The sequence below is a fragment of the Neolamprologus brichardi genome, chromosome 16, assembly GCF_056152115.1.
Source record: "Neolamprologus brichardi isolate AB-2024 chromosome 16, ASM5615211v1, whole genome shotgun sequence".
Lineage (NCBI taxonomy): Eukaryota > Metazoa > Chordata > Actinopteri > Cichliformes > Cichlidae > Neolamprologus > Neolamprologus brichardi.
In genome coordinates, this window is record NC_142119.1 from 9,073,893 (window position 1) to 9,092,704 (window position 18,812).

The following is an 18,812-nucleotide window of genomic DNA, read 5'->3' on the forward strand; positions in this document are numbered from 1 at the left end:
TATATTGTTTTAGGAAGTATCCAAAACATACAAGTTTCATTTATATAATTTTCTAGGGATCTTATATCTGTTTTCACTCTTGTATGCTTTTCATACAAGTTTCACACAAGACAGATACAAACTTTATAAGATTTATATAAATCTTTTCCATATGGGTGGGCTCGGCAAAACCCATTAGTCTGATTTTCTCTTTCTTTTAACTTAGGAATGACAGTCCAATTATTCAAAAGTCATTGCAAATTACTGTGAAATTATTTGTCACCTAAATTTCAACAATATTATTTATTTAAATTATTATTATTATGTTCATCGTCAGACCTTTCTGGCAGGTTCAAGAACAAAAGCCCACGATAAGTGTCTGACCAGTAAAATGTAGTCTGTTGCTAATAACAAACATAACCAACCATCCCAGGCAAGATTGTTGTGGCACAACCAAGTGACCTGTAAATATACTGACCTGTAATATTTTCATAAAAGACGAGTTTTGATAGCAGCACGCAGCATTCATGAATACTTAGACTGACAGTTCACATCCCCTACGGACCATTTTCTTAGATAATTTTTAATGACAGCACTATTGACAATATGTCTTACCCATCAGACGTTTAATGATAATGATTTTTGAAATAATATCTAATCAATGTGTGACTGTTATGTCATAATTAAACACTGCCCCTGGCATTCTGCATTTTGATAAGTTTTTATTTCCATTTATTCTTAAAATTAAACTGCAACGTAACAAATACCACTTTGAAATAGAAATGTCCCACATCAAGAATGAAAAGGTGAACCTGCCTCATCCCCAAAAGCAAAAAAAAAAAAAAAACCATACCAGCTGATACCCTGCAGGATTTATACTCACTGGTGTAATCCCACTACACAGCACACTGAAGCGTCGTGAAATGACGAATTGATTGTGATCTGTCACTGTGACCCAGGTCTCAAACAAACAATGGCTGAGCAGCCTCAATCAAAATAGAAGAGGAAGAAACAGACTCCCGATGGGGGAGAAAAACAACGAAAACTAAACTGGATGATTCGGTCTCAGTTGTGAGCGTCCACTCAGTAGTGTGATTCGAGGGTTGGTTTGTTGTTTAAGGTCACACTTCAGCAAGAGAAAAAGCATTGTTGGATTTGACTGTGCATGCAGACAGGCAAGTGTATTGCAAAGCAGCAGCAGTAAAAGCTCTGAAAGTCATCACAGCCTCTCAGCAACATGTGTTTCCACTATGTGCACGTCTGGAGCTCAAATTCCTTCTTCCTGTGCGCTGTGGCTCTCTTCTCAGCCGGTCCGGGCTCTTTTCCTTTTTCTTCTTCTTCTCCGGTCTCCTCAACTGTCATCCTCTTAAATCCAGAGAGAGTGCTCCTTCATCAACTCCACACTCTTAAACCAACACATGGCCCCATCGCTGAGGCAATCAAACTTTCAACCTCCCTCTCTCCTTTTGCTGGTGCTTCCTCCTCCTCCCCTCAAATGTTCTCCCCTTCTTGCTTCCCCCCTAAATTCTTTATCGCCCCTTCTCCCCGCTCCTCCTCTCTTCTCTTCCCTACAGCTGTGGTGTCCGCTTTGTCGTAAGCCGCGCTGCTGGGAAGAGATCTCAGATGCTAACGTAGCATAACGTTAGTCCTCTCCGTCGCTGCCCTCTTCCAGAGCATGAAGTCATCCTCTGGAAGCGCTCGGCGAGAGGACAGGGGAGGAGGCGAGAGGGGCAACTGGTGAGCGAGCGAGAGAGAAAGAGGGAGGGGTGTAAGAGGCAGACCCAAGGACTGAACAGCGCGAGCTCTGAAAAAGCAGCTGCACCGGCGAGTGAACCATGCGATGCCAGTAATGTCAGTCGCCTCGAGTCTGACTATAAGTAGAGATACTCAGCGAGCACGTGCGAGTGAGTGTGTGTGTCTGGGGGGAGTGGATGAAAGCAAGGAGAGCTTTCTGGCACAGGTGATTTTCTTTATTTTGAGGAATATAAAAACACCCCTTATCAGTATATTAGGGATAGCTCGCTATTTAAACAAATCTTAGCCAGTTTAATAAAAACTCTATTCCAAAACAAAAGATCTTCTTTCAAAAGTTAAGTTTGTTCACATCATTTTAAATGGGAACAGGCTATATAATAAACTGATAATCAACCTCCATCCTCCTGAATTTCTGTGGATCCAGCATTTGGCATCTTCTGTTAGTGAGTTCTCATTCCAATTTAATAAGCTCCAAGGCTACGAGAATCTGTTATTGAAGCATTGCATCCCTCCTTGCTCCGTCTTCGTCCTTTAACTTCAAATGTTGTTTAAAAGAAAATGAAAACATCCCAGGGAGGTAAACCGGGCAAACGAAGCAGAGATAAGCAAAGATTTGATTTGTTGTGGCCAAAATCCCCCGGCACCTTCATACTTCAATTAACTGAATTGGAAATCGCCATGATTTGGATTGTGTTAACAATCCAATTCTGGGTAACAGATTTATGGTTCACGACTCACAAATCAAACCAGGAAAAAATAAATAAATAAATAAATGCGCTCATGACACCTTTGGCCTTGAAATATGCAGATTCTTCCTCTGAAAACTGCTCTTTTGCCATTTGTCTGTAGCTGGGGACCCAGCTCTCATTGCTAATAATGGTCCTCGACATGAAAGCGGGGTCATTTTGACAAAGAACTTTGTGCCTGATGCATTTTCAGGTCTATTTTAAATTTGCAGACAGGAAGTACAAAAAGAAATTGAATTTTAAGGAGCACTAATACAGTCCAGAGGTAGACAAGGAGACGACCCTCAAGGGACTATTAGACAAATTTAAATCAGGTATCATTTTTATACTCAGCTTTAGAAAACTACTTTATGTTACGAAATGGGAGGGTGTAATAACACTAATAATCCTTGATTATTCCATCACAAATTAAGCACATAAAACATCTCAAGTTGATTCAAAGTCTTGAACTTTGTTTGGTTGTTTCTCCAACACTCTAGGGGCAAATCAATCTGGCAGATATCTTAAAAATTTGATGTTCACTGATCAACTCGCCAACATAAAAAGGCCTTAAAAAAGACCATAGAAGACAACTATAGGAGATGATTGCAAATTCCTTCCTCGGTTAAGAAAAAAAACCCTTAACAAGAGCTAGCCAAGTCGAGAACACTCTGCAGGAGTATTAAGGTCCACAATAAAGAGACGTCTACATGACTAGAAATTCAGAGGAGTTACAAAGTGCAATCCATTGGTTACACTCATGAACAAGGACGGCAGATTAAATATCACTAGAGAACATGTAAAAGAGGCTGAAGAGCTCTGAAAAATTCTTTCAACAGATGAAACCAAGATCAAGATGTACCAGAATGATGGGAACCAAAAAGTTAGAAGGAGGAGAGAAACAGGTCTAGATCCAAAGTACAGCACATCATCTGTCAAACACGGTGAAATCAGTGTTATGTGGCAGGGGAATGTATGGCTGTAAGGTAGGGCTGTTCGATATAACGATATATATCGGATGACGATATAAAAACGTCTATCGTTTCATTTTACGCTATCGTTTGTTTCGTGGTGTCACAAAATAAACTGTTTATGGCAATATTTTTTCATGGTTTTGATGGTCACTGTAGTGGTTATATTAAGTTCTCTCTTTGTCTTATATTTAATATAACCACACTAGGGACGGACAAGCGCTTGTTTTTATGCGTTGTGGTTAGCAACAACGACGGTAACACCATCGCGTGTCCGCTTGTCTATGTTCCACATAAACCTTTCACAATAAAGCTCAAGATCCTGTTGAGCCTTTTCAAAATAAACTGAATCACGTGAAAGAGCAGATTATTTACGGATGAGAAGTAAAAAAGAGACGCCAGGTGCTAAAAAATAAACCTTAGACTCAAACGTTAGAACAGGCTTTTCCCCGCAGCACGCCGTGTAATAAATACAAAGAAAACGGCGGCTGTTACAACTTATGTCTAAAAATGTATAGTTTCATGCATCGGTTAAAACACTCGACTCGAGCTACATGACGCGCAGCTGGAAACACTTCACGCAAGTCGAGCTGCACGAGATTCACAGAATTTACAGAAAATGTTACATTTTTGTGATTTATATCGTTATCAGGACGATAGATGTCTTATATCGGGATATGAGATTTTGGTCATATCGCACAGCCCTAACTGTAAGGAGAACTGGACCACTACTCTTTATTGAAGATGTGACTGCTCATAGACGTGTACAGGGCTATACTCTGCTCAGATTCAGTCAAATGCTGCAAAACTGACCACATGATAATAAGATTAAACGATAACTGATGAAACTAATCTATCAAACATCCAATAAAAGTAACACTGTTAAAATATATTGTTATATAAAGCTTGTTGCTGATCACTAGCACGACTGGTTTCTAGATTTATCAAATATGAAATCCTGACTGCAATACTCCCTGTTTACTTGACTTTCATTAGAGCAGCTCTCATTAGATTAAATAGGATTCCAACTCCAAAACACACGCTTTTCAGTGTATATCAAAGTACCACGCTTCAACACCTGACACTATCGTAGATAAATTATGTAGCCAGGGAGAGAAGAAAGAGTGGTAGAGTGGGGTGAGGAAGACGAGAACCAGCAAAGAGAAAAAAAATGAAAGAAAAGGACAGGTAGACAAGACGGCGAGAGGATGAAGACGAAGAGCAAAAGAACAGACAAAGAAAAGGAGTGGGAGAAAGGGAAAGGCAGGGAGAAATGAGGAATGATATTTATAGAAGGAGACAAAGCCTGGTGTCTGTTACCTCAGGGGGCTCAGAGGCTCATCTTTCTGTTTTTTCAAATCAACACAGTGCTTCCAACTTATTGTCTTCGCTCGCTCTTTTCCACCATCACTCTCTCTTCCTCCATGTCTCAGATTGGGTTACGGTCTACCCGCAGGCCTATGCTGCAGCCTCATTAGTCCCTGCACTCCACACTGATTGTGTTTACTGGTAAACATGTAATGCTTTAGCGCATGCAGGCTTTTTTCTTCCGTCTTCAACTGGCAAATGAGAGACTAAGGCATTTCACAATCCTAGTTACTAAACTTTTGACCTTAACAACCAGCTGGTTCTCAAAGAAATGTGTAAATTTAAATGCCTAATGGCTCTGTCATTAGGAAAAAAATTGCAAGATTGCAAATAGTTACAGTGACTAACTAGTTACCCAGAGGTTGAGTGTGCAAACCCTCAACTGCTGGGTAATGACATTCGATTGCACAGGAACTGCACAGCTCACATGGTAGGAGGCAACCATTCTCCAACCAATCACAGTCAGACTGAGACAGCTTGGTGAAGGTTTGCAAATAAGTTCCTTCTTATTTACAAATGCAGACAGTTTTGCAAACTTCGGCAATCTGTGTCAATCTGCACCAATGAATGTAACTCATATATGATGTGCCTCTAGGTACCAACTTGTTGTATTCTGGTTATATTCAAAGTCAAATCACAACAACAGTCGCCTCAAGGCACTTTATATTGTAAGGTAGACCCTACAATAATACATACAGAGAAAGACCCAACAATCATATGACCCCCTATGATCAAGCACTTTGGCAACAGTGGGAAGGAAAAACTCCCTTTTCACAGGAAGGAACCTCCAGCAGAACCAGGCTCAGGGAGGGGCGGGGCCATCTGCTGCGACCGGTTGGGGTGAGAGAAGGAAGACAGGATAAAGACATACTGTGGAAGAGAGACAGAGATTAACCCTTTAAGACCTACCATAGAACCAAGTCCGCCAGAGCTTGTATTATATTTTTACATGCTGTAGTGCCATTTTTGGGAGCATTTCAAGTTGATATACTTCAATACAACCATTATAGCCCAAATTTTAATAATATGTCTGCATTAAGTGCATAGTAATTACATAAATTGCAAAAAAGTGCAATAAACTACAAAAAAAATTGTGGACGAAAGAGAGGCAAACTTGCGGCTCCACAAGTATAATTATAACGTAACATAGACTATATCGATATAAACGATATTGTCACATCTTATATCTCGTATAAAAATATATCAATATTTTTAAAAAGCTCGATATATCGCCCAGCCCTAGTTGCAGTGCTACCGGGATTTAAAAATAGTTACGCAAAATGGAGCGTGTCCGCTTCGACCGGTTTTAAAGGGTTAATAACAAGTATGATTCAGCGCGGAGAGGTCTATTAACACATAGTGAGTGAGAAAGGTGCCTGAAGAAGAAATACTCAGTGCATCATGAGAATCCCCCAGCAGCCTACACCTATTGCATGTATTCCTAGATAAAAGCAAGACCCCTGAGCGTCTATGTCATTATGCAGTTAAATCCCCGACCTGCAGCAACAACATCGTTATTTGTGGAGGAACTTCAGAATTTCTGTTTCAGATCTATGAGGCAGTAGAAGTAGTTAATCAGAATTGCTAACTTGATCCAATTCAATTGCAAACAACCCAAAACCTGACTGGTTTCATCCTAATGCATCAAAGTCACAACAACAAACTGATCTCAGTCTTTAAAGCATCCATTTCAAAGAAAACAAGATCACAAGTCGACTGCACACTGCTGCAGTAATTTTGGTTGTGCTGCCGTCCCCAGTCACTGTTTTCCCTAATGTGAGTGGAGCACACAATTCACACGCTAAAATTGGCTTCATCACTGCTGCCAAACAATTTAACCTGATATCATTTCAGCTTGTTGTGAACCTGAAAAAAACAACAACAACAACAACAACAACAACAACAACACAATAGGGAGCTGGGCTAGTGGTCTGCTGGTGGGTTAGTGATGCATCGGTGCATAGAGATTCCCAGATTCCACAGAGGCTGGAAAAGATGCGATGTTACCATGCAACGTTGGAAAAACCTGAGTAATCGCTTTGTTTCTCTTGTGACTTCTTATATTCCAACTCCAGCGTGTCACGACAACCGCGACTAACTACTGCAACTTTACCGACTGTTCTTGTCAACTAGGAAATAATTCGATATTATGTAACTAGAGATTTGTGTTGGATACATGTCTCAAGTTTTGAAAGAGCAAAAGGAACATTAGATTATATGTGAATTTGTAAGGCTGTGTGCCTGTGCTTTCATTTTTATTCCTGCGTGTGTGTCTACTCGTGATGAAATAAACCAGATGCATCTGATTTCATTGCATGATTTATGTTAGTGCGAGGGTACATAATCACAATTTGATGCTGCTCTCTAAACACTTGGAGGCAAACTGAAACTAAAAACACAAACAGCAAACAACAAATCCATAGTTGGGAGGCCAAAAACATACGTGCCTCCGCTTGTGTGCGGGACCCTTTGTGCTGCTCTTTCTTTTTCGGTTGGAGTGGCAGGGTGCGCCGTGATCACGAGGTGTTAAAAATCGACAAAAGTGGAGTGCGTTTATTTTGAAGGAGCAATCAGTGGCGGTTTCTTCCTTTCAATCTCCAGCAGCCCATTTATCCCCAAACCTCTCTCACTGCTGAAAATTGCATCCACAATTCCCTCCCTCTAAATTGTAATTGTCTGCTCCATCTTTCTCTATCCACCAAGATTACCTCCTTCCATTCCTGCACCTCCTCTAATTTTCTCCTCGCTCTCTTTCCCATTTCCCTTATTCCTCCTACTGTTTGTATTTTCTTCCCATCTCTTGTTTCTTACCCTCTTCTCTTCATCCATCATCCCCCTTCCCTGAATCTCACAACCATGATTGTCCCGAGCTAAAGCGAGAAAACAGATAAGTGCTTTTCTCCAAAAACCCCAAGGGGCCAGAATGACACTTGGGTGGACTGAGCATCTTTTCAGCAGCCGAATGGCTTCGACACGCTGCATAATTATCAAGATGAGTTCTGAGATATGTGCTCGTCCTCTCAGCCAGAATGCAGATCTCAACCTCTGCTCTGGGTGATCACTAATAATCTGCCTCCAGTATTATCTCATTGGTTTGTAGATTCATTCTAGTAATTGTCAGTGAACTTACAGACTGACTCAAGCCACTTGCTTTAATGCCTGCCTTTGACTTTTATTTAGTTAGCCTGCTACTTCCAATTTATTGCTGTTCAATTTAGACCTTATTTGCATAGCTTTATAACTATTAACTATCACATTACTTTTGTAATTACTGACCTAAAGGACCATCCGTACTCTCATAAGCTCTGTCCCCATTAAGGTTAGATTTGTTATATTCCACATTCCAGGCAAGTCAAAGTTTAACCAGGAAGTCATTCTGTAAAGTTTAACTGATGTTTATAACAGACAGTATAAACGCTAATTTTCAGTTTTACCCTTTCTTTCAAGGTAAGTTTCAGCTCCTGTGAAGGACTGCGGAAGTTCTTTGTGATCACCTGGCAGCTTGTGTTTCTTGCTTCCTCCTTCTATATAAACACGGGGGGGAAAAAAAACAAGGAAAAAAGAAACCATTGACGGGAAAAAGTCCAGAGCTTTAATTATAAAAATATCCTGGATTGCTGAGAATTAAAACTTTTTTTTTAAAAGACCGTTTAAAAAGAAATAAAGATTTTAAAATACTGGCAGCTGCCAGTGCTACTCCCCTCAGCTTCCTAATAGATGGACATATGGCATCAATTTGAAAATTCTAGGGGACATCTTTCCTGATGTATTGTGTTCACAAGATTTTAAGAAAACTTGACCTCTGACCTTGAGGTTGAGGTTAGCGAGATTCGAAGACCTATGGTATTAATTTTAAAATCGTACATCGCCTCCTTCTTGAGTTCTGGGATTCACAAGCTTGCCTGCCTGCCCACCGGAGGTGTGGTGACAATACCCCATCAGCCTTTTACAGCTTAGGGGGTAAACAAAAATAAATAAATCAACAATATGTGCGATGTCTCTGATCAACAACTAAACTTTTTTGCCTGCATTCACAACAGCTTCTTCTTTTTTTTTTACTCACAGCACTGATAAGCGGGGCAATGGAAGGGAGACTGACAGGCACCCACCCACAGACAGAGGGAGACTCCCAAGAGGCCATCAATAGGATGAACTGTCTGTGTGTGTGTCTGTGTGTGTGTTGTGGTTGGGTTACTGTGGTTGTTAACAGGGGCCCCTAATCCTGGGCTGGGTTCTAATCCTGCCACTGGACTGTGACCCTGATGGCGCGTGTCTATAAGACCCCCCCTCGACACACAGACGCAGACACACTCTTTAGCCTGTTGCCACTCAGGGACACGCAGCAGCTGAGACAGCAGAGTATCCCATTAAAGTGAATAAACACACCCAAACACACCTCAGATCCAAACAGAGGGTATGCACAAACATCTAGTGCACAAGCTCAAACTGTCAAACTGACATAATCCCGCAGAGACGGACGTGTGTTAGCAACACACATGAAAATGCAGACAACACAAGGAGGATGATGGTGCAACATACGCACACACCGGCAGCTGACATCTCCACAGCAGCCTTACAATAACAAACAGTTGAGCTACTAGAAATACCGCAGCGAGAGATGAAACGGGAGGTCTGAAAACTGAAACCGACGCAAAAAGCATCCCGCAGATTCCAGCAGCAAAGAGAAGCTACGGAAAAACGACAAATATTTTTATTCGAGCCAAACGGCCGCAATCAGCCAATCAAGTCCTTGATTAGGCTGCTGTAATTTGTACAACAAAACTGTGATTACATCCACTGCTTAGCGCCAATTACAGTTAATGGTGATTTCTTTGTGATCAAAGTCGTGACAATCAGAGGGAAAACTTTCTGCTGTGTAGAGAGAAAAGAAGAAGAAAAAAAAAAGACTGAGACTGTAAAAAGGTGGTAATTATCAGGCAATGCAAATGAGAGCTTATGGGATAAAACAAAATGAGTGTTTCACCAGTTCAACAGCAACAAAGCTCTTCAGACACAGCAGAGGAAAATGACAGGATTGTAGTCGCAGCTGAGAAAGAATAACTCATACCTCTGGCCAACAGGATATGCAGACATATAACCAAGGAAATGTCATATTCAGAATAATTCACAAATAAATAAATTATGACATTTCATTTTTCACATCTTAACGTGAATCATTGAACAACAACAACTCAAACTCAACTATATGGTAGTAGTTCTGGCATTGTGGGCAAATGCTAAATCCTGATGTTTTTTGTTTTTTTTCAAAAAAAGCCCCAACTTTTTAACTGATGGAAGCATAAAGTGCAGATGACTTGACATGAATACAAAAAAAAGGAAAAAATTTAACTGAATGATTATGAAAACATGACAGAAATGTTTGGTTTTGCTTAGGAACAGGATACCATTATTAGGAGGGAGGGTCCCTTTGGTGGTAACGTTCCCTTAAGATTTTTTCATGTTGACTGGATTGAATCAAATAATTTCTGCAGATTTTTCAGTTTCTTCTTCAAAACTCGTAAACTTGATTCAGATCTAGAATATGGGGAATTCTCCTGATATAGTTAAGCTTTTGAAACCAGTGAGAGACACGATGCTGTAAAATGTTGGAAGTAGCCGCACACTGTAAAGAATAACACCCAAGATAAGCTGTGGCACCACAACAACACTGATCTGTATTACATTCCCTCAAAAATATAGAGAGGGATCAGCCAGAGTCCAGGGTTTCCCAGTTAGCCACCTCGAGGCTTGATGTGTGACCACTAGGGCTGCCACGATTAGTTGACTAGTCACAATTACGTCGACTATCAAAATTGTCGACGACTGATTTAATAGTCGACGCATCATTTGAAGCTTTGTAAGATCCCAAAAGACGCAGGAATAAGTAGTAGGATTTAAGAGTGTAATAACGGACTGAAACAGAAGATGGCAGCACTGCATGTACAAGGATGCCAGCTGCCGTTAAACCCTGAAGAAGAAGAAGCTGTGTCCCAGAATTCATAGCGCAGCCCAGCTCAGTTTCCAACAATGGCAGCAGCTAGTTTGTTTTAATATTACTCTTATTATTCTTTCTGGGTCACAAAATAAACGTTTAACATATTTTCAGGCGAGAATGTAACTGTGTAAACCTCAAATATCTGCTCAGTTTATCAAGACACCACATATTTTCAAAAGCGCTCCGACGTTGTTGGAGACGTCTGTTACCCACTAGCTTGATAGCTAGCCGGGGGCAAGGCTCACTAGAGCCGTGAGAACACCGGACTCCCGGCAAATCGTTTTCAAACCTACCGCCGTCTTTCGCTACTCGGGTTAAATATATATAAGTCACTTAGATAACTTAAAAATGTTATTGTTTGGCTTTTTTTTTTGTATTTTATTTGTTCCTGAGTAAATCGGTTTGGCTGAGATTAAAGTTATAGTTTTTACACAGCTGAATAAACGTCAAGCAGACAGCTGATTATCAGAAGTGTGAGATGCTCGAGAATATACTCCGGTTTCCTGTTATATTTTAGATAGCAGGAGTTTATTAAACTTCACTGAAACAATCTGCAAATTTCATTAAAATTTAATAAACTATCATATCTTGTCTTTATTTTTAGTTAGCACATACCTTAAACACTTAAAGCTGTAAGCTAATGATAGTTATATAAGAGCAGATGCTGCTGGTGCAATAAGCTGTACGTTTGACGTCCAATGGATGATGATCTGATTAGTCGACTAATCGCAAAAATAATCGGTGACTAGTCGACTATCAAAATAATAGTTTGTGGCAGCCCTAGTGACCACAATTGTAAAAACTAAACAATCGAAGCCTGTTAGCTCTCGGCAGTATGTCTGCAACAGAGCCCACAGCTTCAGTAGCATTTAGTAGAGATTTAGAGGACAGGTGGAAGATAAAAGGAAGGAGCCACATATGGCAGCAGGCAACTGAAAGGCTGTACAGTGAAGCAGTATCTGGTAACTGGCTGCCAGTGAGCATAGATGGATGCTGGAAGGAAGAAGAGCTGACCAGCTTGTTCCAATCTTCTCATCCGCACTGTGTGCTCAGCCCGCGTGGGCCGTCTCTTAAAACACACGGAACAAAAATACACATTTACTTCACCGGGCGGTCCTCTGGACAGTAACACAATAACACGACCCCACGGCAAAGCACTCATAAATCTACTTAATGGTGCATTCAATAAACCCACAAAGCTAGTGCAAACTTAAGATGTGCCAAAACGAGGCGGTCAAACGAAATCCTTCTGCCCCACATGAAAAGACAAGTTCTCTCTTTGCTTATAATAAATAAACCGCCTTCTAGGGGTCAGGAGAGGAAAGGAGGAGACAAGAACAACACAATAAAGAGACAAAAATGACTTTGTTTTGGATGAAAACTTTGGGGGGAAAAAGTCTTCTGGTGTAGTGGTGATTCTGGTGGAGGCAACCATTGCTATACAAGTTTCATCAGAAGCTACTGTAACAACTTCATGCATGCGAAAGTGTGCAGAGGAACTCATGATACTTCACATCAGGGTTCAAGGTTCAAATTCAGGACCAAACACTTCAAAATAAATTAGAATAAAATAAAATACAAATTTGAGAAGCTGGTAGAGCTCTGAGAAGAAAAATAGAGATCCAGCATGGACGGGATACTCACAGTGAAGAAGAGGTCCATGACACGTGTGTCCAATAGCGCTTCCCTCCAGGTCTCTGTGGGCTTAAGCGTGACGTTCTGCGTGGCCTCGAACATGGCGATGTAGTGGCGCCCCAGTGAATCGCCGCCAGTTAAGGCCAGTAACAGCATGAAGAGGAGGAGGAAAAGGAGGAGAGGGAGGAGTACCACACTCTCAGTTGATATTCTGGTTTCGTTTGACTGGCAGCAGAAACTTGTCAATTGTTAACCAGCTCTTCCTCTCATTGACCCTGTCAATCTTTATTCCACGAGTGTTTGTTTTTTCTAATTTTCTCACCCTGCCCTCCTTGGTGGCTTTGTTTTCTTCGCTCTTCCTTCTTTCTCCTTTGTCAGCTTTTCATTTGCCACAGCTTTTACCCACACAGTAAATCTCGACTTCTTTCTCACACTTTTGCCCACTGTCCCTCTGACTTTGCCTGACACCTTCTTCCCTTCTCGTCCTCTTATTCGCCCCTCTTCCTACCAGCCCTCCCTTCTTTCGCTGTTTTCTCTCTTCTGCTTCCTCAAGATCTGAAAAGCTCCAGACACTCTCTCGCCGCAGCCAATCCACACTTGGCCTCTTTGTCCACTCCTCTGCAAGACGTCCTCGAGACTCCTTACTGCCCTGAAACACTCCCCCTCCCTCCTCAGCCAATCACTTTGTCCCTCCTTCGGACTGCTTCCCAGTCCTGAAACCAAGGCCCCCCCTCATACTATCACACTCTGTCCTCTCATGTCAATCAACACTCTTTTCCCTCATGAACATTTTTAAATTGTACTCGTTGGTCCTAACATGACGCTTTCGCTCTCCTTGTCCGCACAACCCGACCTTCTCATTTGAAACCATCATCTTAAACCCACAATCACTCTCTGTTCTGAAGGCTATAAAAACCTTTTCATCTTAATGTCCCTCGTCTCCTTTCTCCCAAACAAATCTGTTTTCCACGCTCTCACAACACACAGTCTCCTTATTTAAGACTTTCTCTGCACCCACAAGCTTTTCACAAACCCACAACACACACACTCTCCCTGTCCTTATTCCAAAACTCTAAAAACACATCCACAACAAGCTTTTTATTTTCTCCTTAGCTCATCAAGAACAATCCTTTTTACTACTTCCCTTCCCTAGGCCAACCGGGGCTTTTCTCTCTCTCCTTAACCAAGCACCTCACCAAAACCCACAACACTTTGTACTCATCAGTCAATTTGTCTTGCTTCTATTAACCACCATCAAGAACCACTTCTTTGTTCCTTATCCCCCACAAAAATAATAAATTTGTCTCCTACTGTAAAATACATTTTCACCACAAATCAAACAACAAGTAGGTTCCTTCTGTTTTCTCTCCTCCTGGCTTTTGGAAGTGCAAACAATCTCTTACCTCACTAGAGAACAATCCATCAAACCTCTCTTCAATCCTCCCTCCATCGCTGGCCTCGGCAAAACAAACTCCCACAGGAGGCTCAATAAACCTAAGATTATCCGTATATATCAACAGCTTCAGTTGACGTTTTTCATTATGAATTAATTTACTGAATATTTTTCTAACACATGCTCTCATAACCTGCTTAAGCGCATGGTAAATGGTAAATGGACTGATTCTTATATAGCGCTTTTCTACTCTCTCAGAGCACTCAAAGTGCTCTATACAACATGCCACATTCACCCAATCACACCCATTCTCACAAGCACTTTATCTATACTTAGTGCTATTTACCTACAATCACACACATTCATACTCCGATGGATGCATCGGAGAGCAACTTGGGGTTAGTATCTTGCCCAAGGATACTTGACATGCAGACTGGAGGAGCCAAGGATCGAACCACCAACCTTCCGATCAGTAGGTGACCTGCTCTACCTCCTGAGCTACAGCCATGGTTGGCTGTAGCTCAGGAGGTCCATGCAGATGGACAGAAAATCCATCTGTCCATCTGCATGGACAGATGGATTTTTCTGACAGACAACAAAAGACACTATCCCAAACCAAAGGATGACATCAAATATTTTGTTTGCCAGAGGAACGGTTTAAGACCCAACCAGAATCAGCTACAACTGAGGAGAACCATCGGCTTTCATGTGCGAAAAATTAATTTCCATAGTTGCTACCAATTGCTAAATCCCAAGTTAAACCCAAAGGCTAAACTGGCCTATCCATCCATTTTCCTAACTGCTTATCAAATTCAGGGTCATTGAGGGCGGGAGCCTATGTCAGCTGTTACGGGGTAGGGGGGTGGACACACCCTGCACAGGTCACTAGACCTAACGCAGAGAGTCAGACAAGCAATCACACTTACATTCAAGTGCACAGCCAACTTGGAATCATCAGTTAACCCGACATGCAAGTATTTGGACTGTTGGGTTATACAGGAGAACCTGCGTAGGCACAGGCAGGACGCGCTAACTGCACACCCAAAGCTGCACACCCAAAGCTGCACCCTCCCCTCACATGAAACTCAGGGACACACAGGGTGAAAAAAAAAAAAAAAAAAACAACGAAAAAATAACTTAAAAACAAACAAAACAAAACAAGATTAAAAAAAAAGAAAAAAAAGCACACCGATCCATATCACTACCCTGCGGCTCGGTGACAGCACAAGGAAACTTCCATAGGAATGTTTGATCAAAGCCAAACGGCGACAGAGGCTGGCAAGGTCACGCATTCCTGCCACACCAGTCGACAGTCACTCCCCGTGCACACACCCCACCACAACACACCACACCACACTTTTCGGCACAGAAGTTGGCACCTGTTTAAGGGCCTGTGGGATTGTGTGTGTGTCCGTCCATCCATCCAATGATTGGCTTTCAGGCTACTTTAAAAATAGTCGTGGCGAGGCACAGGACCTCTAACTGAACCTTAGGGGGAATGAGAAAGAGGTCAGATAAGTAGTGAGTGTTCCTCAATGACTAACAAACAACTGGAGTTAACCATTTCATTCTGATTAAACCGTTTCCTTTCACGATTAGTTCCTCTGAAAGGCCCTCTTAACTTGATTTTAAACACTCTTTTTTTTTGTCTAGCTTAAATGTCAGTTGTCATGTTGGCTTTATAAAATTAGCCAAGGTTGTTGCCTTTTAACGTTCCTGTCATGTTCTAAATCAAATCCCTGTTTGTCAATCATCAGTGAAAAAGTCCAGGAGAAAAAATATATAATTATGAGGCCAGAGACAAAAGGGAAGAAAGAGAGAAGCAGGTTAACGTGTGGTCCTAATGCAAGTGCAGCTAACTTGCGACACGCAACTAGACGCAGTCTCCACAGGGAGGGACCACCTCTGTGATAAAGGTCGTACAAACGCTCCTAAAGATCAAATGACTGAGACTAAACTCACAAGACCTCAGGAATGATAACTACACAGCTACTTCAGCCATTTCATGCAGATGGACAGAGCAGTGATGTAGTCTGACAGGCAGAATTAGAGGAAAACTGGAAGAAATGTAACTGGTTTGAACCCTCCACTGTATTGGATTAAGAGCAGATTATAAACACTAGTGCTCAGGAATACATGTTATCTTTACAACTTCCAAGCAAATGACTGAAAATAACTTGGAAGCAACTTTCTAGGAAAAAGATAACATAATATAGCCAAGTGCAGCATGCTTATTAACACTTTTTATACCTGTGCAATATCCTTGTAACAAAATGGAATTTTAATTATTTTATTTGAAAGTGAATATTTAAGGGCAGGCCTGCTAAAATAAGTCAGGTTCTTACAAGACCATATTAATAGTCGCCATGTTGCTGTGCACGATGTTCTTTTATTCAACTCTTCTTTTATTTTACCAATATAAATGCGATAAGGACTGTTTTCCTTTAACTTACAAGAAGAAAAAAATACATGCCATCACTATTATAGGCCATCACGACCTTACAATCACTGAGTCTGACTTAATTCTTTTTCCCTTTTACAATCATTGTTCAAACATAACTTTCAAAAGGAGTGTCTCCTCTCTTGTAAAATACCTGGAAGTTAGGTAAAGTTAAAAGACTCCACTACTCGACTACTTGCAATGGAAGACGGGGAAATATTGCTTGTTTAACCACAAAATTACCAAGAAATTACGCAGTACTTAAAATTACTTACAGAATAATTTGTCACCCTTCCTGTAAAACACCTGAAATTAAGTAGCACTAAAATGACTCACGTTACCTAAAATTACCAACACATTACAGCATAATTCTTTCTTTGTTTCCTGTAAAAACATTACTTGTTAACCCCTTATTGCCCTTTACCTACCTTTAAGTATTTGTAGGTGAATATAATGACATTACATTTTTTATATATTTGTAATAACTAATGTAATTTATGACCGTTAAAAAGAAAAAGTAAAAAAAAGTAAAAGAAACTATGGACAATTTTTTATTTCCTCACTTAAATACGATTAAAACATTTATGTACTTTTCTAAAGCAGTTACATGACTTAAAAGTTATAGTTCGAATACCCACTTCTCACTAAATGTTCACGCACTTCACGTTCGCTGCTTATAAACAGAGGAGCTTGCTGAGCTGACGAGTGAATTTACAACTTCAACAGCTCTTTTAAAAACAAGAGGGGAAAAAAAAGATGGTGTGGTTGAGTGTGCGTGTGTGTGCGTGTGTGTAGCGTACATGCCTCCAGGATGAGTAATATACATGGAGTGACTAGGACATGTGGCTGTGGTTTGGTGGGTTTTTAAAAGACATCACCTGCTACTATATGAACTGTTCCAGCAGGCTCAGGAATAACCAGAGTGACACGTCAGTTTTCCCACTGCAGAGATAAGATGTACTGACAGACACACACACATGCGCGCGCACACACACACACACACACACACATACACTGTAAACCACTGACCACAAGAGTTTAAATCAAATATAAATGAAGAGATTTGAACACCCTCTCACATGTAGCTTCCAAAACTGCCATCATACAGACATTCAAACCAACTTTGTAATACCTTCATTAACTCCAGCCAACAAAGAAACACTAATAAATCAGAAACAGCTGGCTGTTCAGCACTTGTGGATGCACACTACCTCAGCCCAGGTATTGTGCATCAAAGCAGCGCTCCCCTCTTCGAAACAGTTGCAGTTAAAAACCATCCTCTTTCGCTTCGTGGGCTATAATTCAATGCACACTGCTGAGCAAAAAAGTAACCGCACGACTCAAATGGAGCAAATGTGGGCTGATTCCTTTCATAGCGTACCGAGCAGCTGAATTATGTGCACCACAAATCCAAACAACACAATGTTTCAACGCCAAATCTGGTTTGATGATTTTGTTACCACATGCTACTCAAAGTGAACAAACTATAAATTTAATAATATGAACACTAATGGTACGTTGTCAGCTCCTTTACAGATTTCTAGAATAAAAAAAAACAGAGGGTCTATTTATATTTACTAGGGATGCACCGATACCGATACTGGTATCGGGGCCGATACTGTAAAATGTGCGTGTACTCCTACTCGTAAAAGTTAACCAATACCATGAACCGATACTAGCTTATTTCATAAATCAGAGGGTGGCTTGTCATTTTTGTTGTAGTTTTTTAGATTGGCCACTAGGGGGACATCCCCTAGAGACAGTGCCAATAGTTCAGTGATATTTTGTTAAATTACAATGTGGAGACTCTGCAATAATTTAACAGAAGTGCTTATTTTTCCACTTGAAAATTTTTTGTGGTCATTTTTATTAAGATATTATTTATTATCGGCAGAGAATAAAATAAAACCTGTCTTCCAATTCATTGCATTTGTGTGTGTGCGTGTGTGTGTGCGTGTGTGTGTGTGTGTGTGCGCGCGCGCGCGTGCGGTAGAAGTATCGGTTTTTGTACTCTGTATCGGCAAGTACTCAGATCCAAGTATCGGTATCGTATCGGTTTGAAAAAATTGGTATCGTTGCATCCCTAATATTTACGAATATTTCAACAGTAGCCAAGGACAAATCTGACTTAATCATTCTAGATAAGAAGTTCAAGTATCAGAAAAGTTATTACATTTTGTTTTGTGTCATTTCTTGCTGAAAGCCTAAAAAATGTTTTTAAATAACACTGTTGGCAACTAATGCTAAAACTAAACTCTTCTAATATTAAATTGGTGGGATCCTGAATTTTATGAACGCTCTTTAAGATGTTAAGATGTTTCAGGTTGTAACACAATAGTGAACTCTTGTAGGGGCACGCAAAAAAGGACGATGCCAGTGAGGTTTTTTTTTTTTTTTTTTTTTTTTTAATGCAAATAGCTAAACCAGTCAATAACATGGCAGCAATTCATTGCGTAAGTACACAGACATGGTCAAGACAACCGACTGAAGTTCAAAGTGAGCAGCAGAACAGTGACGAAAGGTATTTTAAGTGACTTTGAATGTGGCACGG

General features: G+C 40.8%; 1 protein-coding gene across 1 annotated transcript in view; it reads right to left on the reverse strand.

Annotated features, from left to right (window-relative positions):
- The window catches only part of xpo4 (exportin 4), a 62,952-nt gene that overhangs the window by 26,897 nt on the left and 17,243 nt on the right, over nucleotides 1-18,812 (reverse strand). Inside the window, exon 7 of the mRNA XM_087853245.1 lies at nucleotides 12,438-12,550. Within this exon, the coding sequence (XP_087709371.1) occupies nucleotides 12,438-12,550 (113 nt within the window). The remainder of the gene's footprint in view (nucleotides 1-12,437; nucleotides 12,551-18,812) is intronic.